A 27,152-nucleotide genomic window follows, 5' to 3' on the forward strand; every position below is an offset into this window, starting at 1 on the left:
CTATTCATGGCGACTTAAATGAAGAGGGTACAGCTGATATCACCTCCGGGGAACCCTCCGGGCATAACCCGTATCTGCACCGTCAGCCACGCTCCAGCTGAACATCAGCCAAGCGTATCGCGAGGCCACAAGTGGATCAACCTGTCTTTGATGAGACCTTGCATGCCGAGGAAGAATCTGGAAGATCATTCGGATCAACTGTCAGCGAGTTCGGGGGCCGACCTTGCCTGCTCCCTCGTGTTCGTAGGAACACTCTGGAAGGGTGTCAGACAAGATCATCTCGATAGTATGAATACTCCAGTTGACCATGGGTATTGCAGTTCACACCAGAGCCAATCCTCATTCCTGGGATGCCAGAACAAATCTACCCATTGCATGAATATGGTCCTTAGGACGAGGCAAGATTCGAGCACACCAAACGATACCTCCGACATCATGGAGGCACCCGCTGAGGTATTCGTCTTTGGTGACCAGACGGTTGCGTTCGAGCCCACATTGCATTCTTTGCTGCATGTCAAGGACAACGCCGTTCTAGCGGACTTTTTTGATCGAGTTGGTTTTCAGCTGAGACGGCACGTTGGGAATTTGCCATCGCACCAGCAGGAATGGTTTCCGTTTTTTACCACGCTGATTGACTTGTTCGCCCAGCATGAGAACTGCATTGCAGCTCCGGCGCTGAAGTTTCCGCTGCTCTGTGCGACCCAGCTTGGCCAGTTCATCAGGTAAGTTAATCTTCTCGGATAATGAAGGTGGCTGATAAGGTAGACATTTTGGACAAGGGGCAAGAGCATACCCTGTACCAGAGAGTACCTATCTGGTAGGTGCATGTACCGGGGCGTTTGCTGTTGCGGCCATTGCGACCTCTCAGACTGTTGCAGAGCTTCTTCCTGCTGCGGTTGAAGCAGTCATTGTTGCTTTCCGGACGGCTCTTAGGTCAATGGTTCTTCGAAATGATCTAGAACCTTCCGTCGATGGGAAGCAAAAAGCATGGTCGGCGATTCTTGGAACCAGTGAGGCTGAAGCAGAGAGTGCCATCGAAAAGTTTAACTTGGATCAGGTGTGTATGCCAATACAGCGCAGGCCAAGCTAACGAAAGCAGAGTCTGCCTCCTGTGGCTCGTCTATACATTAGCTCTGTCAGTAGAACGAGTGTATCTGTCAGTGGTCCGCCGCGATTGCTGAACGAGTTTCTGTCGTCCTGTTCGTGGAAGCACTCGTTCCTGCCAATCGAGCTGCCCTATCATGCGCCGCATCTATTCCGAAAAGCTGATGCCGAGTCGATAGTGGGTGACTTTCATGATCCCCGGCTGCTGCAGTATATACAGCAAACGAATATTGTATCGGCTGCTTCAGGAGAAATCATCACATCAGCTGAGCTGCGGAGTCTGTTCTATCGAGCGGTTCAAGAGGCATTATGTGACCCGTTGCAATGGGACTGTATCACAGCATCGATTTCGCAAGACCTACGGGAGCACCAATTTGCTGAATGCATAATATACCAAGTCTCCTCGCGCAGTGGATCTCTCATCAGTTCGGCCCTGACGAGAGATTTGCCATTGAAAACCCACGTGGTCTCGTCAATAGGAGATGTATCGGTTGCCCCATCACCCTCAACTCCAACCGGCAAATTCTCGCAATCTAGCATTGCCATCATCGGATTCTCCGGCCGTTTCCCCGAGTCTGGATCCAATGAAGAATTCTGGGAGATGCTTCTGGCTGGTCGGGATGTTCATCGAACCATTCCGGAAGATCGATTCGACTGGAAGGCACACTATGATCCCACTGGGAAGACCAAGAATACCAGTCGGGTGAAATATGGCTGCTTCATCAAGGAGCCGGGCGTGTTTGATGCCCGGTTCTTTAACATGTCGCCCCGGGAGGCCGAGAATGCGGATCCTGCACAGCGACTGGCAATCACCACGGCCTATGAAGCAATGGAGATGGCAGGGCTGGTGCCGAATGCGACGCCATCGACCCAGGGCGACCGCATTGGAGTCTTTTATGGGGTGACGAGTGATGACTGGCGCGAGGTCAACAGCGGACAGAATGTAGACACCTACTTTATCCCCGGGGGCAATCGAGCATTCATTCCAGGTCGTATTAGGTATGGATTCCCAGCCGCTGATGGACTCTACTGATAAGGCAGCTATTTCTTCCGGTTCTGCGGACCCAGTTTGAGCATCGACACGGCATGTTCGTCCAGCTGCGCAGCAATTCAGACGGCGTGTGCCTACCTGTGGCGCGGTGAATGCGACACAGCCCTGGCTGGAGGAGTGAATGTCCTGACCAACCCTGACAACTTCTGTGGTTTGGACCGAGGGCACTTTTTGACTGCCAAAGGTAACCCACCCCACAGTCAGAAGTACTGAGCCAAGCTAATAAAATAGGAAACTGCAACGCTTTCGACGACGAGGCCGATGGTTACTGCCGTTCGGATGCTGTGGGCACCGTGATCCTCAAACGCCTCGAGGATGCCGTCGAAGACAATGACCCGATCTTCGGTGTCATCCGAGGCGCATATACCAACCACTGCGGCCGGACCGACTCGATCACGCGACCCTTTGAAGGCGACCAGGCGACCGTGTTCAACCGGATTATGCGTTACGCTGGCATCAACCCTTTGGATGTGGGCTACGTTGAGATGCACGGCACAGGAACCCAGGCGGGAGATGGCACCGAGATGAGGTCGGTTCTGTCAGTGTTTGCTCCGAATCCACGCAGGCAGAACGCGTTGTTCCTCGGAACAGCCAAGGCAAATATGGGCCATGCCGAATCCGCATCGGGAGTGTCATCCTTGATCAAGGTGCTGTTGATGATGCGGAATAACACGATCCCACCGCACTGTGGGATAAAAACCCGGATCAACCATACCTATCCCACCGATTTGGCCCAGCGGAACGTGCATATTGCTTTCCAGCCCACGCCGTGGCATAGAGATCAGATGCCACAAGGGAAACGGACGGTATTTCTGAATAACTTTAGTGCAGCTGGTGGCAACACGGCCATGCTGCTGGAAGATGCCCCGGTCCCATCGAGCAAGCCTTGCCAGGACCCTCGCTCTAGACACCTCGTGACAGTGACAGCCAAGACGATCAAATCTCTCAGGGGGAATATCGATGCTCTGATGGCATATCTGGTGGCGAACCCGACAGTGTCCATGTCTTCCCTTTCTTATACCACCACCGCACGACGCGTTCACCACGGCTACCGCGTCATCGTGTCTGGCTCTGATAGCGATTCCATACGCCAGCGTATGCAGGAGATCCTGCCAGGCCTGGAGAGCCACAGGTCTGTTCCGCCACCGGGGAAGCTACCCAACATCGTCATGGTATTTACCGGACAGGGCACTCTCTATACTGGCATGGGCAACAAGCTCTTCGAGTCAGTTCCATCGTTCAGGGAGAACGTGATGCGCTTTGATGGCATGGCGACACAGATGGGCTTTCCGAGTTTTATGCCTCTTATCGATGGTACAATGGTCAACCTCGAGGAAGCCCCCCCAATGATGACCCACTTGGCTCTAGTTTGTATTCAAATGGCACTCTACGCCTACTGGAAGTCACTAGGGGTGGTTCCTGCCGCCACCATCGGACACAGTCTGGGCGAATACCCTGCCCTGTTTGCTGCCGGGGTCCTTACGGCGGCGAATGTGATCTACCTGGTGGGCACGCGTGCTCGATTACTGTTTCAGAAGACCACACCCCGTACGCATGCTATGTTGGCAGTCAAGACCTATGCGGATAATATCCAGGCGGAGCTACGCGGGACGTCGTGTGCCATGGCCTGCCTCAATCAGCCAGCCAACAATGTAGTCAGTGGTCCGGTGGACGAGTTGATGGTCTTGAAGGACCGACTCATAACCAAGGGCATCGACTGCGTTCGGCTTGATATCCCATATGCCTTTCATTCGGCTCAAGTGGACACAATCTTGAGTGACTTCCGAACGGTTGCTGGAAGTGTCCAGTACCGGGTTCCTTGTATTCCCTACATCTCGCCTCTGCTGGCAAAGGTAGTATTGACTGGCGATGCCGATCTGCTAAACGCGTCGTACCTGACCAATGCGTGTCGAGAACCCGTCCATTTCCAAGGTGCCATTGGAGCAGCCCAGGCTGATGGACTAATCAGCGACAAGACGCTGTGGGTGGAGATCGGCTCGCATCCTGCCTGCTCAGGCATGATCAAAGGCATCCTCGGGCCGCAAACTATCACCACTGCTTCCTTGAGAAAAGGATCTGATCCATGGACAATTCTGGCCTCGAGCTTAGAAGTGCTTTACACCCATGGCATCGACATTCATTGGATAGAGTATCACCGCGGAGTCGAAGGTCCTCGTGAAGTGCTCCGATTACCACGGTATGCCTGGGATCTGAGGAACTACTGGATTCCGTATCGGAATAACCACTGTCTATTTAAAGGTGAAGGCTTGGTTCCTGCTGGTCAGCAAGGGTTTGTGTCAAATCCGGAAGCCACCCGTATCTCTCAATATCTCTCCCCGTCTGTCCAGAGGATCCTCGAACAGGAAGATGGCCCGGAGAGCTCTACTCTCTTGGCCGAGTCTGATATCCACGATCAACGACTGGCACCGATTCTGGAAGGACACGTTGTCAATGGGGCCATGTTGTCGCCATCGGTAAGTTTTCTGCAAGGTGGTATGCATATGCTAACCCGTCCAGTCTCTCTACGCCGATATTGCCCTTACAATTGCCAAGCACATGATGCAAGCCATTGGTAAGGACAGTGATGCGGCAGGGTTGGATGTTGCCGATATGCAGGTGCAAAACCCATTGGTGTCTCGACCCGACGTGAACTCGCAGCTCTTTCGCGTCAAGGCCTCTGCCAACTGGGATAGCAATGTCATCTCCTTCCGGCTGTACAGCGTCAATCGCGACGGGGAAAAGACGGCCGATCATGCCGCATTCGTCGTTCGAATTACCAAGGATTCTCAGACATGGCTGGCAGAATGGAAGCGCCATGCGCATTTGGTTCAGAGTCGGATCGCTGCCCTGAATGCCAGTGCCGAGGAGGGCGATGCACACAAGCTCAAGCGACGTCTGGCATACCAGCTATTCTCATCACTCGTGAAATACGGGCCCAACTACCAGGGCATGCAGGAGGTTGTCCTTGATAGTGATAACCACGAAGCGACCGCCCGAATCTCCTTCCAGATCGATGAGAACGGGTTCGTGTTCAATCCATGCTGGGTGGACAGTCTCGGACATATTGCTGGGTTTATCATGAATGCCAGCGATGCCACGCCGTCTAAAGAGCAGGTCTTTATCAATCATGGCTGGGAGCGCATGCGCTGTGCCGTCAAGTTTGCCAAAGGCAAGCAGTATCAGGTGTATAACCGAATGCAGTTGGAGACGGGGACTACCTACGTTGGGGATACGTACATCTTCGAGGGTGAGACAGTGGTGGCTGTATACCAGGGGATTAGGGTACGTCATATACCGATAGAAGGAATCAAGCTAACGGTCACAGTTCCAAGGAGTCCCTCGACGCCTTCTTGACCGGCTGCTGCCCGCAAAGGGTTCCTCTGCTGGGAAGGAAGCTGTGCAACTTCCAAAGCCACAACCAACAGCGCCTGTCCACTCAAGGGATATCCCCAAGCCAGTACCTCTCAGACCAGCTCCCAAGCCATCCAGTCCATCCGCCCCATCCAGCGGCGGTATGGCTGCCCGTGTTATGGCCATTATTGCAAAGGAGGCAGGAGTGGATCCATCAGACTTGGGGCCGAACGAAGAATTCGCCAACTACGGGATTGACTCGTTGCTGTCATTGACTATTTGCGGTCGCATTCAGGAGGAATTGGGTGCCGATGTTCCCTCTTCCCTCTTCGTGGATTACCCTACGCCTAAGGATCTTCTTGGCTTCTTTGGCGATGTTGAGAGTGATTCCTCCCAACAAACGGTCTCTTCTGAGCGCAGCACGGATGATACGTCCAGTTACGAGACAATTGCAACATCGGAGCATGAGCACGAGACTGCTGTGCTGGAGGTGTTACGGGCCACCATCGCCGATGAAACGGGTGTCCCACTGAACGAGGTGACGATGACCACCCCATTTGCAGACATCGGAGTGGACTCGCTTCTTGCCTTGACTATTGTGGGGACACTGGCAGAGACACTGGAGGTTGACCTGCCGTCCAACATCCTCATGGAGAACCAGAACTTGGAAGAGGTCGGCAAAGCATTAGGGCTGGAACCGAAGCCGACCCCGCGTGGTATCCCTTCTAAACCCACGTTCGATCCACACAGCGGACCGCAAGCTACCTCGATCCTGCTCTGGGGTAAACCCAAGACAGCGAAGAAGATTCTCTTCTTCTTCCCGGACGGCTCAGGGTCTGCCACATCATACGCTGCTCTTCCTAAGCTTGGCCAGGACACGGCTGCCTACGGGCTCAACTGCCCATGGATGAAAACTCCAGAGCAAATGACTGTCTCTTTGGAAGAACTCACGACCAAGTACATCCTGGAAATCCGTCGTCGCCAGTTCACCGGGCCATACTACGTCGGCGGTTGGTCCGCCGGGGGAATCTGTGCCTACGAAGCCGCCCGTCAACTCGCGCAGGACGGTCAAACCACCGCCAAGCTGATCCTGATCGACTCGCCCAACCCTATTGGACTGGAGAATCCCCCAAAGCGAATGTACGACTTCTTCGAGAGTATCGGGCTGTTTGGAACCACCGGCAAGGAGCCACCGAGTTGGCTGATTCCTCATTTCAACGCGTTCATCCGGTTGCTTGATGCCTATCAAATTCAGCCATTCGGGGCGTCCATTCAGACCCATATCATATACGCGCGTGACGGCATCTGCAAGGATCCGAACATTCCTCGGCCCGAACGACGACCAGATGATCCGCGAGAAATGATCTGGTTATTGGAGAACCGGACTGACTTTAGTGGAGACGGGTGGGCATCATTGCTGGGACGGGAGAATCTACAGATTGAGGTGCTAAGCGAGGTGAATCATTTCTCGATGATGGATCCGGGGAAACATATGGATGCGTTTGGAGAGTTCTTACGTCGTGCGTTGCTCTAGATAGTGAAAGCGAATAGATAACTTCTCATGCTCTATCTCTACAATTGCATTAATCCCTGCTGGTGACGAGGTATCGTCGTCATCGGCTGCCCAACGCAAAGCCCTAACCTATCTTCTTTATCCCGCCAATTCCGGATCTGACTGCATGAGCAGGAGCCGGATTGGCGCAGGATGCTTGATTGGCTTGACCAATAATCCCGCAATAATTGCAGGGAAGTCCAGGGGGGATCCAATGCGAGGAGTTGATTCGGATGCCGAGACTGCCAATGTTGTGGTGTAACTCTGCTATCGCCCCTTTTTGATCTTCTTTGTCTACACTGAGTTAGTCGGTGAGGAGGGACTTAAATACCAGATATTCAGTTGGTCACTTTTCAACAGTATTCTATTCTCTGAAGTCTCATCTATAGCTACCATGGCAACTCTCAGCGAAATCGCAGCCCACATTACCGAGCATGCTAAGCTCCTCGACGAGCATCTGCAATCGAAGAATCTACCCCCTCCTTCATTCGCTATCGATGCACCCCCTGACTTTCCTAACCCGGAGAAGGATCCCCGTGTTGAAGCTGCTCGGGTGGCCCTGATTGAGGATACCCAGACCTTGCGGAATCTGGCACTTGGTCCGGCGCACGTGGTGAGGGAGGTTGGTTGGAGTGTATGTTACCCTTTACCTTTGTTTCCGTGCTATATGGCTATTCTATCTCTGTACACACTTCATCATGCTTTCCCATATACCCATCTCAGCACCCTCCTCCCCCCCAATGAGTACAAAAACACACAACTCCCCTCTACCAGATACAATCACAATTACCAAAGAACCCCAAACACACTAACCCTCCAATAAACCAGATAATTGACCTCTCCACCCAAGCAACCCTCCACTCCCACCGGAATCTCCTACCAAGCCTTCTCAACCCTAACCTCCCCCCCTCTCTCCCCAAATACCCTAAAGCTCCTCCTCCGCCAATCCTCCACAATCGGCCTCTTCCACGAACCATCCCCGAACCATATCGCGCATACTGCCTCTTCAGCTCTGTTGTTCAAAGATAAGGCGTTGAATGATTGGTTCGGACATCATCTTGAAGAGGTGTTTCCGGCGGGGGTGGAGTTGGCGGATGTGGTAGCTGGGGGTGAAGGGATAGGGATGGGGAAGGGAAAAAGTGCATTTAGAGTTGCATTTGGGGTTAAGGAATCTTTTTGGGAGTTTTTAGAGATGAATCCCGAACGACAGAGGAGGTTCTTGGGGGCGATGAAGGCGGTGGGTGGGGATGGAGACGGGGGACATGATTTAGGGCATGTGGTGGGGGGTTGGGATTGGGGGGGTTTGCCCGAGGGGGCGGTGGTTGTTGATGTGAGTATACCCTACCTAACCTCACCGTTTATTTCCCTTTCCTCTACATGCTCATTCCTTTCATTCGTTCATTCTAATCACATCCACCCATACCCCACCTCACTCTTACACATAACCCATACTAATAATGATAATAATATAAAAAACAGGTCGGCGGCTCCTCCGGCCCCCTCAGCATCGCCCTCGCCCAATCCACAATCCACACCAACCCGAACCTTACCTTCATGGTGCAAGACTACGCCCACACCATTGACTCCGGACGCGCTGGTCTCCCCCCCCCCCCCACTCTCAAAAACAGAGTATCCTTCATGGCGCACGACTTCTTCACCCGCAACCCATCTCCGCAGACGTATATGTACTTCGTCATGTATGTCATAATTGGTCGGATGGTCATGCGGCGAGGATTCTGGGTGGGATTGTGCCTGTTATGAAGAGGAGTAGTAGGATTCTGTTGGTGGAGGTGGTGGTGGTTGAGCCCGGGGTGGTGGGGAGGGTGCAGGAGAGGTATATGCGGTTAGTTTTCCCTCTTTCTTTTCCTGCTTTTGGGGTTGGGGGGTGGGGGTGGGTGAAGGGGTGGAATAAGGCTGATTTGTATAGGAATGTCGATGTGACTATGTTTCAGATGTTGGGGACCCAAGAGAGGAGTAGGGAGGATTGGGAGAGGGTGGTGGGGATAGTGGATGGGGGCAATGGGAAGGGAAAGTTGGGGATTAAGGGGGTGTCGAAGCCTGAGGGAAGTTGGGATTCGATTATTGAGGTTGGGTTTGTCTGAAGTTGGTCAGTTTGGATGAATGGATGGGATGAAGGGAGGGCTTTTAGTGGATGAATGGGTATAAGGGATGGGATTGTATATTCTGGCTGGGATTTATGGTGGAGAGGGGTTGAAACCTTAGGTCGATTGTTGATAATTCTTATAATATTTATTTGGACTGGAAGGAATGTTGATTTATTACTTGGGATGTGATTGACGATCCTTGTAGTGAATTTCAATGAGCAGTGGAGGGTTGTTCTCAGGTTATCCCTACACTTGGTATGGGTTGGGCCATGATAGCTCATCCCATCTCGTGTACCGCAGTCCAGTCAATCACTTCAGACTCAATGAATGTGCCTGCAAATACCCCTCCAAGGTAGTCAACTCTCCCCTTGCCTGCTCCGCCGACCACCGCACCTTCTCCTCCGTCCCCTCACCATAATACCCATAATCCTGGAACGACTTCAACATATCCGCAATATAGTCCACCATGAGTGGTGGCAAGAAACCCCGCCATATCTCCTCCGGCAGCTGGCGATAAACCACCGTCTTGCCCGACACCCGGCTCATCGTCTCGGCAATCTCCGTAAAGCTATACAGTGCAGTAGCACAGCACAACACCTTGCCTTCGTACTTGGCAAAATCGGCCAGAATGGCCGCCACCCATTTACCCGTGTCGCCTGCCGTGTTGATCAGTGGCAACTGCGTTTCTGGCGTCACGAATGAGGCCAGCGCGTACGTGCCATCGCCCATCGCACGCGGTGTCATGGTCTGGTGGAAGTTCGACATGAATGACCCGGGCGCGATAAAGGCGCTTCGGATGGGTAGGCTGCGGATGTATTGCTCGACTTCTTCTTTGCCGTCGAAATGGCCGCCCCACTTGAGTGCCCTGTTGGAGTTCTTGGAGATGTTGGGTAAGGACGAGTAGATATAGAAAGGGACGCCCACTGCGACCGCAGCATCTACCAGAGCGCGGCCGTGGTTGACTTCGTGCTCGTACGTGTGGCCATCGTAAATGGTGGTCGTGTTTCCGAAGACAACGTGGGCTCCGGTAAAGGCGCGCTGGAGGGATTCCGGGTCGGAGAAATCGGCGGAGACAATTTCGACACCTTTGGCGGCCAGTGCTTTTGCGCTGGAACTGGAGGGATCGCGGGTGGTGCCTCGGATGGTGTACTCCTGGCCTAGTTCCGGGTCGGCGAGGACGGTGTCGACAATGGAACCGCCTTGCTGGCCTGTCGCGCCTACAACAACGAGAATCTTGGACATTATGGTGATGCGGAGACTTGATTTGGTCAAGGTTGTGACGCAAAGATGAGCGGCAATAAGTAGGCACAAAGAGGAGGAGGGAGCGGAACAAAGAACGGACGCCGACACGGATTCCGGCTTTGCGCTTAACTCCGGTGCATGGTGGTTGGAGTGGAAATCGGTGTCATCTTGGCTCGACTCTCAATTCGGAGGATATGGAGGATATCCAACCCATCTGGTTCCTTTATGCCAGCCCGAGTGCGCCGGATTGGCCCGACCTCGTTTCACCTGTGCTGGGCGGTCATAAGCCTCGGCTGTCCTCGTAACACCTCCTGCCTCCCCGGATGCCGAATTTAGTTGATACCACGCGCAAACGAGTGAGATTTCTTGTTGGAACAGGTAGAAATATCGAACCGTCTATTCTCCAGACGCCAGCGGTATATCGTTTTGGCCTACTGGTATGAACTTGACATTTCGGAGTGGGAATCCCACCATGTCTGGCAGCTGACTGACCATCAATACCGAACAAAGGCTGCGATAGCTCATGTTCGTGTCAATCCCAGTCGGCGCGCCACTGACTCGACTGTTCCATTATGAGATCCCTGTTATCGGCTCAAAGGTATTCGCTCGTAGTAAATACGAGGAAGGTTCGTTCGAACCATGGCTCTGGATATAGCTGTATAGCCCTTAGGCACAGGTTACAAGACACACACCTAGTTTTGACCCTCGTATTAGCGATAGATCTCCAGTACTCATGCGACGGTATTCTCTCGACCATTGCCAGTTCGTATAGTCGCACGTATCAAAGCTCTCTGGCCAGTGATTTCTAGACCGAGCATCATCCGCTCGAGAAGGGATCAGATTATCCACTGGCATACGTGGAAGAACCTAAGTCTGTCAGTTTCAGTCCATCCAATGTGGCATGTCCCACACCCTCGGGCCATTGCTATGAATGAGCATCGTTGGAACCGATCTGGCTCGAGCCAGACATAACCCCGGACATGAAAGGGTCAGTGCGCCATCCATGGCATCCGGTGGCAGCCTGGGTTGAGCTACATGATGATTGACAAGGATTCGGTCGAATATCAAGGTGATCGTTCTCTCGAGTTAATATATTCACCCAAAGCCCATCCTTGCCATGAAAGGATGACTATGATGAAAGCTGGTCCCTCATCGGATGCCACAGCAGTTTTAGTCGGAAGCCTTCGTCTGGGCGAGTGTTATCTTCTATGAAGATCCCGCGGATTCTTTCGAAGTAACCTACCACCAAATGCCTTAGAGTATAGCTCGATTACCCGAACTTGCATGAATCGTAGTAAATTAGAGCTCTATGGCTGAGTACTATATTGCTGTCTTGAGCAGAATTCACTATGACCATTAAGCTCTGAGGATGAATAAGTGTTACGCATCCAAATGCCCTACTAGTGAGAGAAGTCTGCGTCATCAGTGCTCATTTGATTAGGCTGCCGCAAGTCTGTCATTGGCATTGTGAAGAACCCAAGGCCAAAAGACAGATTACGTACCTCAGTTCATAGCTTTGGGCTAGAACTCCAGCAAACTATTTCTCAGTCAACCATCGGCATTGAATCAGCTCCAGGCCCAAATTTCGCTTCTTGCGATCACCGTGAAGACTTATCCTATGGCCTTACCAATGAGCGGTCGAATCTGGTACGGGATACCCTACAGTTGATGAATACCGCATCAACTCAAACCAGTGATGACTGAATTCGTCCAGTGAGTGCATGTCGTCAACTTCCGACCGCAAAATCTGCACCCAAGGGCAGTCAATCCATAGCCGCATAATGGCAGAGTGACAAATCAAGACCTGTGGTGGGTCCACAACCATCTGCATAAGGCCTGGTAGGCAATATTTCGATGTCGCTTTCCGTTATTCAATGGGCCCAGAAACCGTGGACCAATTAATGGCGCAAATGCGATGGGACCTGCCAGTGTAGTATTTTGGGCGTCCAATCCCATCAAATGTCCCCTTTGGCTTGCATCTTCAAATTTGTGGATGATCATGCAGCGAGGCAGAGTAGCTGCATGAGATCCCGGAAGCCTATCATGCCGCCCCGTTGAGGCTTTGCTTGCCTGTCAGGTCCCGTCCTCGGCCAATGGCGGCTATTTCCTCATTTTGTGCGGGATTTTGTTGCAGGTCTATAACCGCGCCGGCCAGTAGATTGGCTTTCAAATGATAAAATACAACATTAGACTGTGTACTGCGACCGTCATGGTGACTACTAAATCAAAGAACGAAGCAACGAGCCCGGGCTCGGCGCCTAGACATGTTAGTGAAACAATGTGAGAGCCATGTTCGGTCACTGGAGACAGTCTATTCGGATAATTGGTCACCCGCGTCATCATACAGAATATACGCACGCATTCGAGGTGTGACCAGTCCTTCGCGCGATCCTACTGGTTTAGCAGTCAATATATTGGAATAGCGGGTGCTACCATGGAACCGCTTCACGTAAACCGAGTCCTGCTCTCAAGCAAACAGCGGGAATCCCAGCGAAGTAGAAAGGAGATAGCCACTGCAAGGGATTAAACTAGGGAATTCTCTCGGCGGATACCATCTACCACTACCATCAAATGAATTATCCTCGTGATATCCATGGGCGCGTTCGCAACCGACACCTGTAGCGCTCGCATGTCCCTGCGCGTTTGATAGGCGCTTAACTAACGCTCTGAAGATATCATATGCGCAATGCAGCTGCAACTGCAAGTGTATTTGAGTGCTCTATGGCTGGCAGTATAGTGGTGCATCAAAGTATTGTTCGGACCCGGGTCGGCGACGGCGTCAACAAGAGGCGAACGGCCATCTGCGGTCTCGTCAACGCCCCTTTCATGGTCGCATCTTCTTTCGGCATGTCCGTCTCCTTTTCTGATGCCGGAATCCACGTGGTTGTTATTCGAATAGTGCGTCATTCTTGACGGAAGCCAGTCGAGATTGAAATGCGACCAGGGTCGATGACAAATAGCTGGGTGACGGGAGATCTGCCTGTCGATCACACGAATCAGCCTCCAGGAAAGGACCTCCACTTCTGCAAACCTCTACTGCCTTTGACTTGCTAGCAGTCCCAGCCATAACATTATCCTCATGCTCCTGTACCTGGATGGTGGAATGTGATTCGACGCGACAATCTTGACCGAGGAACTAGAAGAGGGTCTGGGTTCATCCGTGCGGCCAGTGATAAGGTTAGCCTTTGGTGGGGTGCAGATGAACCAAAAAATGGAGACTCACCGCAACCTTGGCATGGGAGGCATATCACGGCGCGCGAGATGGTTCCTGGCACACGGTCATCTTATCCGGCGGTGATTTGAACATCAAACTAGAGGCAGAAGGGGATTCTCCGAGACAAGAGAGATAAGCTTCATGTGGGAGAAGAGGATGGAGGATGGGAAGAGAGGAGGGGAGGAGAGAAGGTGGGAGAGAACAAGGCTGCCGGGCGGGTGTTTACTGTTTAGGCTGTTTGTCTCGGCCATGTGATTCGCCTCGGCTGCCCCTCCTTCTCTTCTCTCTCCTTCATCCCCTCCTTCTCTCCCTTGTCGACTGCGTGGTAGAAAGGTGCGTTCTCCACATTAACCCCTCGAGGTCTTTACTAACTCGGTTGCAGATGCATACTAACTACAGCACCGCGGCCGTAAGGAAGCCCATCCGAAAAAATCCCGCGGCCTGATTGAGGCTGCTGGGAATGCATGCACCATCCTTATCACTAACCGCTCAGGCCGGGATTTTCGGAATGAATAGCGCGCCTGTGTTGGGATCGACTACGCAACACCTTCTCAATAGCAACCAATGAGCGCGGCTAGCATCACTATAACTTTCCGGACTTTGCCCGATCACGAACCTACCATCGAGGGATAGGAGATAGCGTGGGTGGTGCTGTCGCGGAATCTCGCTCCCACCCCCCATTGGCCGCGGGGGCCACTGTAGATTCAATAATGTCTTTGTTCGGCCTTCACGGGCTCCATTTTTGCCGGTCAAGACAGCAGCCCTATCGCCCGCCCAGCGGTCTCCATGCTAGATCTACGATCTCTCTCCAACTGATCTGCAGGATTCCCACCGCTGCCCAATGACACCCAATCCCTCCCCTCCGATAAAGATGGCTCAGGAGGTGGATGTCGATCATCTGTGAAATGAAGCATCGCATCCCAGTAGACCAACTGAGACACGGCGGGTCAATTATACCCAGCCCAGGAGATAGATCATTTGAGAGAACGAGAAATCGACACCAATCAAGCAGCATGTTGAGCGCATCTGAGGGCTTACTGTGGCAAAGTCGGGCCATCAATCTCCGACAACACCCTCAAAAGGAATCGGTTCAGCCCGCCACGAGTTGTGCAAATGGAGGGGACACGACAGCAGACGTAGACAGCGGGTATTTCCGCCGGACAGAGACTAGAGGATGTGACTCGGACCTGCTGCAGGAGCAGCGAGGGAACTGTGCTCCTGTGAATGTGGCTTGCAGCTGACTAGACCGGGCCCACGAACCAACCCTAGTTCTCAGGTAGGGCGCGAACTGGCCGTTCGTGTTGGCTTGCGGCTGAACGGGGTTCAGGTGTTCATCTGACGGCATCATGGGGCAGTTCCAATAGTTCCCTCGCCCAGGCCACCATCTCGCTGGTGGCAATTCACTATCTGCTCCAGGCCCCGTTTGCTCCTCTCGTTCACACAAACGAACCGGTGGGCTGGAGTGGGATGTAACCCACCAGTCCCCTCTTCTCTATTCCTTGCCTTCACTTCTCTTATACCCCTCACCTCTCCTACTACTTGGGAAATGTATTTATTACCTCCCTACTCCCCTCACCCATCTACTCATCCGTTCCCTGAGCTGGCCTTGATCTCACACTTGTCTAATCTCTCGATCCCTCATCCCAAGCTGCCTGAGGCCCGATCCTTTCCTTTATCACCCAGGCTCAACCTTCATTATGAGCACCATTTTGGAAACCTTCCCCGAATACGCCGACACAGCCCTGCTCGATCACTTGCGGGAGACCGAGTACAACTATCTCGATGAACAAGGGCAGACCTACCTGGATTATACCGGCTCCGGCCTCGCGGCCAAGTCGCAATACAACGCCCACAATGCGCGCCTGACCGAGCATATCTTTGGCAACCCACACTCAGTCAGTCCCACCAGCGAAAACTCGACGCGACTGGTCGAACAAGCGCGTTCCCACGTCCTCGCCTACCTCAATGCCACCCCCGATACATATACTGCCATCTTTACCCAAAACGCCACCGGAGCCGCACGCCTGGTTGGTGAAGCCTACCCATTCACCCGGCAGAAGACCTTTATCCTGACGGAGGACAATCATAACTCGGTGAATGGCATTCGTGAGTTCGCGCGGGCTCGAAACGCACGCACAGTCTACGTGACCTCGCAGAGCCCGGAGCTACGAGTCAATCCGGCCGTCCTGGCGGAGGCACTCGGAGGCCACTGGTGGGAATGGGGATTGGACAAGATGGGCATCGCCAAGGGAGGCCGTTCAGCGCGCGAGCGCGGGCTGTTTGCCTACCCAGCCCAGAGCAACCTTAGCGGGGTGCGCCATCCTCTGGAATGGGTCACCCTGGCCCAGGAATGCGGCTATGATGTGCTGCTGGACGCCGCAGCCTACCTTCCCACCAACAGACTGGATCTGTCAGACGGCAACCCACAACCAGACTTCGTCATGGTCAGCTGGTACAAGCTCTTTGGATACCCGACCGGACTGGGTTGCCTGATCGCGCGCCGTGATGCGCTCTCCCGCCTGTCTCGTCCCTGGTTTTCAGGAGGCAGCGTGCTGGCGGCGGGGGTGGTACATCGGCATCACACCCTGGCCGCCGATGAGGTTGGATTCGAGGATGGCACCCTTAACTTTCTGTCAATCCCAGATGTTCAGGTCGGCCTCGAGTGGCTGGAGCGAATTGACATGACAATGATTGCCACCCGCGTGCGCTGCCTGACAGGCTGGTTCCTCCAGCGCCTGCTTGCCTTGCGACACAGCGACGGCGCGCCGATGGCGGAAGTTTATGGACCCACTGACCTCAAGCGCCGAGGCGGCACCGTCTGCTTCAACTTCCTCGATTCCCAAGGCAAGATTGTCGACGAGCGACTCGTGGCGCACGAATCGGCGGCCGCCTCGTTCTCCTTGCGCACCGGGTGCTTCTGCAACCCGGGCGGCATGGAGAACGCCTTTGGGTTGGATGCCCGTCTGCTCCGGCGGATGCGCCGCCGCTTGCGCAAGGTCACCACGATCGACGGCTACATTCATGCCTACGGACTTCCGTCGGGGGGAGCGGTCCGAGTGTCGTTTGGGCTGGCTTCCAATGTGGCTGATGTCGATCGATTCTTCGAGTTTGCAATCAGGACCTACCGGGATCGTGTGACAGACAGCAAGGGGCTGTCTCCCCGTCTTGGCTGCTGAATGCAGCATTTGGGTTTTGCGATAACGAGCTAGTCGATGTGATGTTGTAAGAATTGGGTGTAAATTTGTGTGATCGTCGTCCTCGGGATATGGTTGAGGACCGCGGTCAAGATCCCGGCTGATGTGCAATGTACAATGAGTTAGTCAATATTATATTCCTATACGCGTTTCAAGTCCAGGACCTACCTCAGTCGATGTACCGGCGAGACTCCGGTGGGGATGTCGCACCCAATCTGCTGTCCACGATTGTTCCTCCAGCGATGAACAGGCAACTGGCCATGACGGCCGAAATTATACTCCGGGTCTTCCTCTTCGATCCCTCCGATTCTATCCCTGCGACGGGCGGGGCAAACCGAGAGCAGACAGGTTTTTTGACATCGGCTATTGCGACTATTGACGTCGAGGGGCACAGCCACGTCAAACGAAGCACGCCACACTATTTCTGGCGCGCCACAGAGGTTTCTTTTGCACCTGACATCAACCCCGCCGATCGCATCGGTCACATCCAGTGATCGCATGCACGGCGCCCCGTTTCTTCGACTGCTTGCATGAACCGGTTCACTCGGCCCGTCGATCCTTCCCGATCGGGCACATGGGTTGGAACCGGTTCTCTTTAGCCACGCCGGTTGGGATGGCTGGTGAATTGGCCGCGGGGAGCCTCCCGAGGGATCAATAGTTTTGTCGTGGTGATGGCTAGTCGGGGTCTAACTCTTGCCGCCTCGAAATTGAGCCGGACCATCTCAGCCCAGCAGGAGCTACGACCTGCCTATCTGGGTACGTACTGGGTACCTCGGAGTACTTCTGCCCTGCCAGGTCTGTTTGTGGCTTTCCGATGACGGTGTGTCCAGCCGCAGCCTCAGCCCTCCGGCGGTTGACCAATCATGGGTGGCGGGCACACCCGGTTCGCGTGTTCATCCCTCGGCTAGACCGCATCGGGGCACCGGTCCCTGCCAAGCGCGTCCAATCGGGCTTAGAATCGCGAGCATCCGAGGGGTCGTGTGGTCGGTCCTCGATCGATACCGGGCAGCACTTCCGGACCGGAGGCAGCCGCACGAGCGTCCTAAGAGATGACAGCCTATCAGTGCTGTTGATGGGCTGTTGTTTGCCACGCTTGAATGGCGATGGCAGCAGCAGGCCAATTTTTGTGAAGCATTGGGTTGAAATTTGTGCTACATTTATACATTCCTCGTGCGTTCATAACTTGTATAACTGCGGAGGGACCGCTTCCGAGTGGTTCATGATATGTTGAGGGTTGAGTATATCGTTGCTTTCCATCAGTCGCTCTGTGAAATCCATTAGTTATGCCTAGACGATTATTAGTATGGACAGAGTCCACACTCTTGTGACAAGCCAATGTTGCCCCTGCCATTCCCTGTAATTGTATCCTAGTTGCCAAATATATATCACTGCAGTCAATTCTAACCATGTGGTTTATTCTTCAACACTTTCCACCCTATTTCGGCAGGTAAACCTGTACATCCAGAGCGAACTATATATCGAAATACAGCAGACCCCTGGTTCGGTCGACGACCGATTCGATCCCTGAGATGGATCGGCCTGTTTCAAGGCGCGTCACTCCCGCCATTTCCCGTGCCGTGGCATCTCCACCACCGGTTTCACCCTGTTTCACCTAAACAGTGTGGAGATTAAGCTTAATATTTAAAAGGTTATTCCTCCCTACAGCTCCTATCATTGCCCAGCTTCATTCATTCCTTCATATTTGACCGTCTGTCACTCATTACCATCACCATGTTCTTCAAAACCCTGCTTCCTCTGCTTCTGTCCTCCTCAGCGCTGGCGCTGCCCACCCTCACCACCCGCACCACCCAAGCCTCCACCGAGCTGTGCGGCGATTACGACTACATCATCCTTCAAGATGCCCCATGGATCGTCTACAACATGCTCTACAACGCTGACGAGATTGTCGGCTCCCAGTGCACCAACTACGGCGAGATGACCACCTCTGCCAATGGCACTAAGGAGGTCATCTGGAGCAGTGTCACTGACATTGAATACGTCGAGAGCACGTACGTCATCCCCATCCCTTATCCACACTCAAATTGACTTTTATGTTATCCAGAAACAACGTTCCCAAGGGCTACTCCTTCGTCGGACTCACCCAGAACCTCGAAACCAAGATCTCGGCCATCGACTCCATTCCCGCTGAATACTCGTGGACTCGCACCAACACGACTGCCTTCAAGGGTACCTCCCATACCATCCCCACAACGACCCGAGCTGATTGAATATAGGAAACATCTGCTTCGACTTCATGACCAATGACGTCAAAGGCGACTCGACCTCTTCGTCCTCTCACGAATTGATGCTCTGGCTGCAGTACGAGGGTGGCCAGCTCCCTATCGGTTGGACTGACGGCGCTGTGGCCACCATCGACGACCTCTTCGGTACTTCCTGGAAGCTGTATGAGGGTGTCAATGATGACAGTGGCATCACGGTCAGCACTCTTATGCCTACTACCCAGTTCGAGGGTACTTTCTCTGGTGATTTGAAGGAGTGGTTGCTTGCTATGGTCAACTTGGGGAGATTTACTAAGGAGACTTATGTGAATGTTGGAAATGCGGGGTATGTTTTCTATTCTTGTCCCCCTTCCTGGTGTGAGAGGGAGAAAGAGAGGTGGTACTAATGGTTGTATAGAACCGAGTTCTTCTACGGTAACTCGGTTATGAACTCTACTCTTGGTCTGCAAATTAACCTGGACTAAGTGGATTGTTCAGAGGGAGAATGCTGGGTGTGATGTGGTCTGGATGTACAGGTTCTATATATGTATATCTAAAGTAGAGCCTGGAATTATCATTGTGCTGCTGGGCCGAGATCTCAACTGGTTTATATGACCATTTTCTCATGCTTTGCTCTCAAAGTCAAAATATAATAAAGCCTTGGAACATTCGCGCTACATGACAGATCTATCCCCACAGCATGCTACTTGTCTATTGGATAACACCCAGTCATCCACTGAGTAGCCCCCTTACGCGAACCATGGCTTCATATACTAAAGATCCAAAGACATCACATATGAACGATAATGAATGATGAATATCACAACTTTTGTATATCACAACTTTTGTAGCTCACAGCAAGGGATAACTATCCAACCCACAGCCTTCCCTTCGACCAACCAGACAATAAGTCGTTGATCACCACGAATCTTCCCCATCGAGCGCCATATCATAATCATCATCCCCACCAGCAGAAATCTCCACCCCCGGCAACGCCAACAAAGCAACATCCCTCAAATGCCGCTCAATATGATCAAGCAACTGCTCCGGATCTGTCGCGTCATCTCTCTTCAAAAAGCACAACGGACATTCCCTAATCCCTGCTGGTCGCGTGAGCTTAACAGGGGGACGACCTGTCTCCCGACTACAATCAAACGTCGGATGAGCCCGATACAGATGCTTCAGGAGACGGTCTTTGGTTCTGTATTCTCGATACTTGTTGAGCCTCTCGCACGGGAAACACTTCCAGTATTCTTCACATCCGTGTTCGACCTCCATGTGGGTTTGCAATTCGTCTCGTCTGCGGAATGGGTCGTACTTGCACCCGGAAACGAAGCAGGTGTATGGGGCGAGGTCGCGCGAAACGTGGATCCTATGTGCCATGAGCAGTGTCTTCATGAATAGTAGCTGCAGGGGTACTTACTCCCAGTTCCCATGCTCGGCATCAGCCCGGAGTAGGGTATCCCCACAGAAAGGACAGATGTAGGTCTGTTCTCCTTCGGCCAGCAGCGGGGCCACAGGCCATCGCGCATTGATCAGAGACCCCGAGACCGGTCGTCCTCGTCCTTCAACATAGCAGAAGATTTCCGATCGAGTCACTGCCCTGTTATATGCAGCCCGTTTTGCCCAGAAATCAAATCGATTCTTCCTGCTCAAGACCTGAAACACCACCTGCAAAATCGGCTGCATCCTCGCATCCGAAAACTCACTCGCCTTCACCAAAAGCCCTTTCTTCATCTCCCCCGTAATCCTCGGCGCTCCCGCAAGAATCACCCTCAGCACCCTCTCCCTCAAGTCTGTCAACCCCGCCACGTCCAAATCCTCACGACATCTATACCCCCGATTGATCAAATGAATATACTCGGTCATCCCAAATCGGGAATCCGGCACCTGGCACAAATGCCGATAATGCGTAGCCTCCAGCATATTGCCGAAAAACTGTAACGTCCGAAGACATCTCTCCACCGTCTGTTTGGATTTCTTCACCTGCACTTTCCATTCGGAACAAACATCCCTGTTGTAGGCGGAATCCGAAACGTGATATTCGTCCATATAGTACCCTGTGCTTATCGGTCTGGGGAACTCGGGGCGTTTCGATGCTATGCCGAACCGTTAAAGTTAGTATATCTGTACATATACCTACACAGGGGCTGTGAACATCAGGTACATGCCAATATCAATACATCTTTCCAACGCACGCCTCAATTGTCGCACATTCTCCGGTATAACGCTTCGAAGCTGCGTCTCCCGTCGTAGGGTATCTTCGTCCAGGAGACCGTTAGATGTCAGTCCCAGGCGGAGCCTAACCGTCCAGTTGGTTTGATACTTGAGGAGTTGGCTAACAGCCCAGCCTTCTGTCATGAGGACGGGGAAATCTCGGCATGTTTCGAGGAGGGGGATAATAGAAAGGGAGTCTGCGTTGATGGGGCGGGAATGTGCCATTTTTTGGAATTTGGTTGCGCCAATTGGGAGAGTTCAGGGGAAGTGTGAGAAGGATGGGGGGTTTTATGGGAGGGTTGTGAAGGGGGGCGAAGTGGTAGGGCCAATAGGGAAGAGGGTATTTGGGGGAGGTTTCCGGATCCTTATGAATAATATAGGAAGATGTCGGGGTGTTACTGGCGGTGATTGCCGTTTCTTTTCACTGGGTGTGGTGATGGGTTGTGGAGAGTTCAGATTAATTTAACTACGTGGTACGAGGGGTACGAGGGCTGTGTGAATTTGAGATATCTCCGTTTTTTTCTCGGTCACTCCCTAGTATTGCAAACATGTGATTATGAATCCCGACTTGATGTTCTGTCGGTGATGGACTCGAGAAAGGTTATATAAACTCCTTCATCCTCGTCTGTTCTCCCTCTTTCTTTCTTCCATCATCAGCCTTCTCTATTCATATTATATCATCGCCATCGAGGCCTCACAACTGGCCTTGGTGGCCCAGTGGCTGGGGGACGAATCCAGAAGCATCGCCCCCCAGTCACCAAACTCGGTTCTGCACATACGCCGGCAGAACAGCAAATCTTGAAAAAAAGCTCACTGAACCCAACATGTATGCCTGTCCATCTTACCACCTTTTCATGTCTCAGAAATTCACTGACCGTGACACAAGTCGCATGTCCAGAACAACCAATGTCGATATTTCCAATACAGACGGACCTTGTTGCTGATGCTCGGCTGTCTCAATAGCCTTACTCGCCAAATGCCTCGTCACTGGGTGTTGATACTTGGTCATGCTTGCGTCAGATGCCAAGTCCGGCGCAGAAAGCGATGTGGCCGGACATGTTATGGTTTGCATTCTGCCCTAACAGCACTTGCCCCATTCGCCTTTCATGCAATGTTGCGGGTTGCGGTTTGTAGTACAACTCAGTATCAGATTCGGAGTATCACGATCTCGATGAACCTAACGATGACCGAATCATTCTGGTGTGGATAAAATGGCTTCAAGAATCGGGAGCTCGGAGGAGAAAAGGCAGCGGACATTGAAGGCGGTTGCGCGATGTCTTAAGGCTGTCTGTCTGGGCGAAGCTCGGAAGGGGGGTGTTGTCACTTGTGGCCACTGCAATACACACCGTGGGGGTGGCAAAACAACACTTACCGACAAGCAAACTGAGATCCAGGGTAAACTTGACCATCAGCCTGAAGGTGACATTTGCTGTTAGTTTTCCTGACCTTCCATCCTGTGATTGCCGTGAAAGCTAACATATCATGACTATTCTAGAATCGGTTAGATGTGACCCCTACTGTTCCCAATCCTAGTAACCCTCAAGTTCGTGCCCTCTACAGCACGGGATATGGATAAACATCCCGTCCTCAACCCAGCTTGTTCAAAAGATACTTGAATTGGACCCGCAAGAACAATTGATGACATCACTTTCTATGGTGTCCGTGCTTGGACGCCGCACATTAGCTGGTGAACCATTGAATCTAAGCTCAATGATGAACTCCAACTTCTACTATCACATGATGCGTCAGCAGATCCTGCCACTGCTCGTACTAAACCAAGGGGCATTCAACAGAACATTGAACAAAGGTGTTCATCAATGTTATATCTTCCCTATACCTACGCCGTTCGATGGGGAGCATGAATATAATAAATGTCAACGATCGACCCACAGGGCCATATCTTAACCACACCATATTGGGGAAACACGGCACACTTCAGGACTCGTGTACGATGAGAGGACAAGCTAAGCACCATGTCACCAGACTCTACGTTTAGCTTAACATGGCTGGGAAGCTTATTAAGGTTATTCTGCCCATTACACTGGCCAGGCCTGGCTCAAATGGGGATTAGCTGTGTTTGACATATTATTGTCGGCACGTGTGGTCACTACCCGGATTGGTTGCTCGTTTGCGATTGAGTACTCTGCATCAGAAACCCACCAGATAATGGAGAAGTACTAGGTCCTGGCCTGCGGATGGCCTTTAGCCGTCCAGCGCTGGCAGTATAGAGACAGTCATGATGACTGCTTCGGTGGGATGTGCAGAGCTCCAGGTGGCGCTATCCTGGTACCGCAGAGCCTCGCATCTTCGAAGGGAGATACGTCCAATGAATACCTTAAGGCCGCTAAGCTAGCATTTTCCGGCGATGCTGACGGATACAAGGAGACACTCAGGAGCATAAACCTCAAGAAGACAGGGCATATGCGAAAGGATATACTAGGTACCACGGTGTCAGGCAGTGCACGGCTGATAATCGTTCCTCAGGTGCAGTTTCTCGTGGGGAATATAGCCCTACCTCGGAACATAGCGCGGCTCATGCGTGTCCCCGTCAGATCAAGTGACCCAAGCACTGGAAAATTTACTAATACTATTGGGGAGAGGTGCGTAGAGGAAGGAGATTGGGCTATACTCGTGAGGCCACCATCCCTTACGTACTTCAGCACACAGCCAGTCAGAGTCCGCCTATGGGATGTACCTACCCTTGGAATATCCCCCGATGACGTAGGCTTCTGGCATGGCGACTTTGACGGAGATGAAATGCACGTATACCCTGTCTATGAAGAGGATTCCATAGACGAGTGTGAGAGATGGCACAGGGAGGGACACAAGCCTTTTCGCAAGGAGATGGAGAAGATCCGCTCTATGGGGTACAAGGGTGAGAAGGGTAATACCGCGTTTCCCTTCATACCTATGACCAACGTGACTATGTCTCACATAAGAGACGGTGGTGACATGCCTGAGTTCTCAGGTGGCGCGCGTATGAAAAAGGAACACTACGCTGCCACGGGCACACGCTTTAGATCTAACATAGAGAAGGACTATGTAAGGGAGTCTATCAGGGGCATGTCAGATGTTGCTAGGCAACAGCTTACCCAAGGAAAGATAGGGTACATGTCGCGCATAGCAAAGGTAGTGTCTATGTGCTTCCCTAGGCGCGGTGCGGATATAGTCGCACAGACTTCCCAAGGTGTTGTAGTACTCCAGGAGGGCGCCGGGGAGTCATACGGGTGCCCTGCCATCAGGGGTATATCAGCCATATGCAGCGTGGCTCAGCAAGCGGCATTGGATTCTCATAGAGCAGGTGCCGAGAGCATGGCATCCTACGACATGGTATCCAACATGCTAACAGGCGGTGATGACACCGTCATCGTTCTGCAGGCTACTAGCCCCATCGTTGGTCTGGCTAGGTGGAAATTTAGGAAAGGTGATGGTTACGTTGCGATAGTGGACAGGGCGCATGTCGAGGCTTTCGATGCCGAGGGTGTGGTTGGCTCGTACTCTCCGTGGGTGTTATGCCTGGTAGAGAATCCCATGGAGGAATGCAAGGTAGGGCTAAGGCTCGTATGTAACTATTTCTCTGTTCCCATGTCTAGCGACGAAATGCTAGACGTTGCGCATATGTTGGTTTTTAAGTGCGGTGAGTCTGTGTACCCTATAACGTGTGCGACGGGGCTGCGGAAAAGAGGCATAGGCTGGGTTGATCATCTCATGGCTACAAGCTACTCTAACATAGACGAGATACTGAGAGACGGCGCAGGGGCTGAGACGCCGCTTACAGGAACTTGTGCAATGTTCACAGGGAACTTCAGAGAGCTCAATGGGTGACGTAGCCCAGCGACTCGAATACAGGGCACACCCACATGATGTCGTATACTGTACCAAGACCCGCTGCAGACGTGTAGCGCGTTACCTCTTTGGATATCCTCGTAGCTATCTCTGCTTTGCTATACTGCACGATCATCTCCGGCGATGCATCCTCTATCTTCACGTTCTTCGGATCTCCGTTAAAATCTACATACGTGTAGCAGCTGCCTCCCTCTGCGCGTATTACCTTGGATAAGTCCATCAGCGTCAGGCTACTGAGAGCGCAGGAATCCCGTGCCCTGGCGCACATCAAGGCTATGGCTGACTTGGCCTCCTGGGTACTACCACCGTAGAGTATCATATCCACGGTACACTTACTAACCTTACGGCATATGCCTAGAGCATCCTTCCTGGCTACAGGTATACCCTTGTACCTTACATCTCCGCTGCTAGACATATACGCGTAGTTCTTCTTCCCCAACAGCAGCATTCTCTTGTGCAGTCCCTCGAGACACATATCCATATCCCTGAAAGGCGTGAAGCCCAGTACACATTTCAGCACAGCTAACGCAGCATTACAATGGTCTCTCAGGCTCCCATGATACTTCGCAGCAGTTACGTTGGTACCAGAGAGAAAGCAAGAGTCAGTATCACCGTAGATAACCCGCAGGCCACATTTCTCGAACACGCATATAGAGAGCGCAAGGCACCACCGACCAAATGCTGTGGTAGCAGCCGAGCACGAAGGCGAGTATAACGTAGACATCTCGTATACAAAAGAGCCGTATATACTATTAGCACCTACCTTGAGCGCCATAGCACGCGTGGGGCGTGAAGCCTTGTGTTTCCTCCTCTCATCCACAAGCTTCTGCAGGGTCTGGGGTACCACGCCTTTATTAACAGTGCTGAAGCGCGCCGTTCTGCCGCTACATACCGCTGACACGCTATACCCGTCCCACGTCACAGCACCCTCGCTACGCAGGCTCTCCGCTGGGGTCAATATAGCGTCGGGTGATATGTTAGCACCTATCATTATCGTAGGGTACATGGAAGAGAAGTCACACACGGCCACATCATCGTGGATACCTCTGGTAGGAGCAGCGACGTAGCCACCTTGATACTTGCCATTGGGTAGACATTTGGCCCAGCAAAAGCACATGCCTCTGGACAAGCATTCCGACGCTATCACCGTCGCTGACATCATACCAGTAACGTATCTTATACAGTCCCATACGGGTGCACATAGAACACATGCTAGGTTGGGTATGTCCTGGTCGGCTCCCGTGAGCCCCCATAGGAGGGCTGTGACCCTGCTATCGTTCATATTGTAGTCGAGCATGCTGTCTATGTAATCGCCGATCATACCTGGCATCCGGGTCTTTGCGGGAGCCCCGAGCTTGCGTGAAACAGCACCTAAACTCAACTGAGGGTACCTATCTCTCTGAGTGCGGTCCAAGTATACATATAGGTCTACATTGTAAACACCGGGTACGTTGAGTATATACCCTACCCTGTTGCCGAACGCCGAGCGTGTTACAGTCCTCTCAAAAAATACATCGACCCTCTCTGTTACATGGACCAGCATACAGTAGTTATTAAAAACATATAAGTTCCATCTAACTAGCCATATAGACACATGCTTGGATACAGTCTTAACAAATTCTTTAACAAGGACACCGCTGTTACTAACCACTGTACATTATCTAAAGCCATTATTTATTATTATTATCAGTAGCCTATATCCACATGTACACTATAAAGTTAGTGATATTATCTATAACTCTAGAAATAGAAAAGTATTTCTCTTATTAATACTTATATCTATCTTTATATCATATCCGCACATGCAGCTTTCTAATATTATAGAATATCTTACTATATCAGGCTTACATGAACTACCTATATTAACACCATACATTGATATCTATCTAAATTCATTTATATCACTATTCTGAGATAGCACTGTAATAAGCAGTATCTCTAATCCAGATTTATTACATATCAGCTGTGGTATAGACTTCTTATCAGTATTTATAAAAATACCTACTATACTCATCACCCTGTTAAGCTCTACCAGAGCGCATGCAGCTCATCTTTAA

The 27,152-nt window shown here is 52.2% G+C and overlaps 9 protein-coding genes across 9 annotated transcripts; 5 read left to right on the forward strand and 4 right to left on the reverse strand.

Annotated features, from left to right (window-relative positions):
• Positions 1 to 374: 374 nt before the first annotated feature.
• BO94DRAFT_611793 (ketoacyl-synt-domain-containing protein) lies at positions 375 to 7,040 on the forward strand (the record flags this gene model as incomplete). Its single annotated transcript, XM_025616650.1, has 7 exons — positions 375 to 722; positions 766 to 1,059; positions 1,102 to 2,103; positions 2,146 to 2,339; positions 2,387 to 4,629; positions 4,673 to 5,437; positions 5,481 to 7,040. Coding segments are annotated over 7 exons (6,406 nt in total), but the record flags the coding sequence as incomplete, so codon positions are not given.
• Positions 7,041 to 7,452: 412 nt separating this feature from the next.
• BO94DRAFT_611800 (S-adenosyl-L-methionine-dependent methyltransferase) lies at positions 7,453 to 9,160 on the forward strand (the record flags this gene model as incomplete). The annotated part of the gene is made up of 5 exons (XM_025616651.1): positions 7,453 to 7,692; positions 7,990 to 8,388; positions 8,538 to 8,655; positions 8,736 to 8,901; positions 8,986 to 9,160. 5 exons carry the CDS (start codon positions 7,453 to 7,455, stop codon positions 9,158 to 9,160), a joined length of 1,098 nt encoding a protein of 365 aa, XP_025462042.1.
• Positions 9,161 to 9,342: 182 nt separating this feature from the next.
• BO94DRAFT_305553 (NmrA/HSCARG family protein) lies at positions 9,343 to 10,691 on the reverse strand. The gene has a single exon (XM_025606780.1). The coding sequence runs from the start codon at positions 10,403 to 10,405 to the stop codon at positions 9,473 to 9,475; it is 933 nt and encodes a 310-aa protein (XP_025462043.1). The 5' UTR covers positions 10,406 to 10,691; the 3' UTR covers positions 9,343 to 9,472.
• Positions 10,692 to 12,905: 2,214 nt separating this feature from the next.
• On the reverse strand, positions 12,906 to 13,571 carry BO94DRAFT_305569 (uncharacterized protein). The gene is made up of 2 exons (XM_025606781.1): positions 13,446 to 13,571; positions 12,906 to 13,385 (listed from the first exon to the last, which is right to left on the reverse strand). Exons 1-2 carry the CDS (start codon positions 13,484 to 13,486, stop codon positions 13,064 to 13,066), a joined length of 363 nt encoding a protein of 120 aa, XP_025462044.1. The 5' UTR covers positions 13,487 to 13,571; the 3' UTR covers positions 12,906 to 13,063.
• A 1,507-nt stretch (positions 13,572 to 15,078) lies between these two features.
• BO94DRAFT_540353 (aminotransferase class-V) lies at positions 15,079 to 16,991 on the forward strand. The gene has a single exon (XM_025612901.1). The coding sequence runs from the start codon at positions 15,317 to 15,319 to the stop codon at positions 16,793 to 16,795; it is 1,479 nt and encodes a 492-aa protein (XP_025462045.1). The 5' UTR covers positions 15,079 to 15,316; the 3' UTR covers positions 16,796 to 16,991.
• A 1,417-nt stretch (positions 16,992 to 18,408) lies between these two features.
• On the forward strand, positions 18,409 to 19,646 carry BO94DRAFT_305623 (concanavalin A-like lectin/glucanase). Its single transcript, XM_025606782.1, has 4 exons — positions 18,409 to 18,822; positions 18,876 to 19,000; positions 19,048 to 19,378; positions 19,451 to 19,646. The coding sequence occupies exons 1-4, from the start codon at positions 18,545 to 18,547 to the stop codon at positions 19,515 to 19,517; spliced, it is 801 nt and encodes a 266-aa protein (XP_025462046.1). The 5' UTR covers positions 18,409 to 18,544; the 3' UTR covers positions 19,518 to 19,646.
• A 304-nt stretch (positions 19,647 to 19,950) lies between these two features.
• BO94DRAFT_590809 (uncharacterized protein) lies at positions 19,951 to 21,474 on the reverse strand (the record flags this gene model as incomplete). Its single annotated transcript, XM_025616061.1, has 3 exons — positions 19,951 to 20,404; positions 20,456 to 21,131; positions 21,231 to 21,474. 3 exons carry the CDS (start codon positions 21,472 to 21,474, stop codon positions 19,951 to 19,953), a joined length of 1,374 nt encoding a protein of 457 aa, XP_025462047.1.
• A 2,010-nt stretch (positions 21,475 to 23,484) lies between these two features.
• Positions 23,485 to 23,841, forward strand: BO94DRAFT_420817 (uncharacterized protein; the record flags this gene model as incomplete). Its single annotated transcript, XM_025607402.1, has 1 exon — positions 23,485 to 23,841. A coding segment is annotated over one exon (357 nt), but the record flags the coding sequence as incomplete, so codon positions are not given.
• Positions 23,842 to 25,063: 1,222 nt separating this feature from the next.
• On the reverse strand, positions 25,064 to 26,392 carry BO94DRAFT_590810 (DNA/RNA polymerase; the record flags this gene model as incomplete). The annotated part of the gene is made up of 1 exon (XM_025616062.1): positions 25,064 to 26,392. The coding sequence occupies one exon, from the start codon at positions 26,390 to 26,392 to the stop codon at positions 25,064 to 25,066; it is 1,329 nt and encodes a 442-aa protein (XP_025462049.1).
• Positions 26,393 to 27,152: the final 760 nt, after the last annotated feature.

This window comes from Aspergillus sclerotioniger (genome assembly GCF_003184525.1).
Source record: "Aspergillus sclerotioniger CBS 115572 chromosome Unknown BO94scaffold_46, whole genome shotgun sequence".
Classification (NCBI taxonomy): domain Eukaryota; kingdom Fungi; phylum Ascomycota; class Eurotiomycetes; order Eurotiales; family Aspergillaceae; genus Aspergillus; species Aspergillus sclerotioniger.

Bases quoted from the DNA above. Each gene is read 5' to 3' on its own strand.
- BO94DRAFT_305569 (XM_025606781.1), bottom strand. From the start codon at position 13,486: ATGAGGATAATGTTATGGCTGGGACTGCTAGCAAGTCAAAG. The intron at 13,386-13,445 runs GCAGTAGAGGTT...TGTGATCGACAG, and splicing joins GGACTGCTAGCAAGTCAAAG to GCAGATCTCCCGTCACCCAG.
- BO94DRAFT_540353 (XM_025612901.1), top strand. From the start codon at position 15,317: ATGAGCACCATTTTGGAAACCTTCCCCGAATACGCCGACACAGCCCTG.
- BO94DRAFT_305553 (XM_025606780.1), bottom strand. From the start codon at position 10,405: ATGTCCAAGATTCTCGTTGTTGTAGGCGCGACAGGCCAGCAAGGCGGT.
- BO94DRAFT_305623 (XM_025606782.1), top strand. From the start codon at position 18,545: ATGTTCTTCAAAACCCTGCTTCCTCTGCTTCTGTCCTCCTCAGCGCTG. The intron at 18,823-18,875 runs GTACGTCATCCC...TATGTTATCCAG, and splicing joins ATTGAATACGTCGAGAGCAC to AAACAACGTTCCCAAGGGCT. The intron at 19,379-19,450 runs GTATGTTTTCTA...ATGGTTGTATAG, and splicing joins GTGAATGTTGGAAATGCGGG to AACCGAGTTCTTCTACGGTA.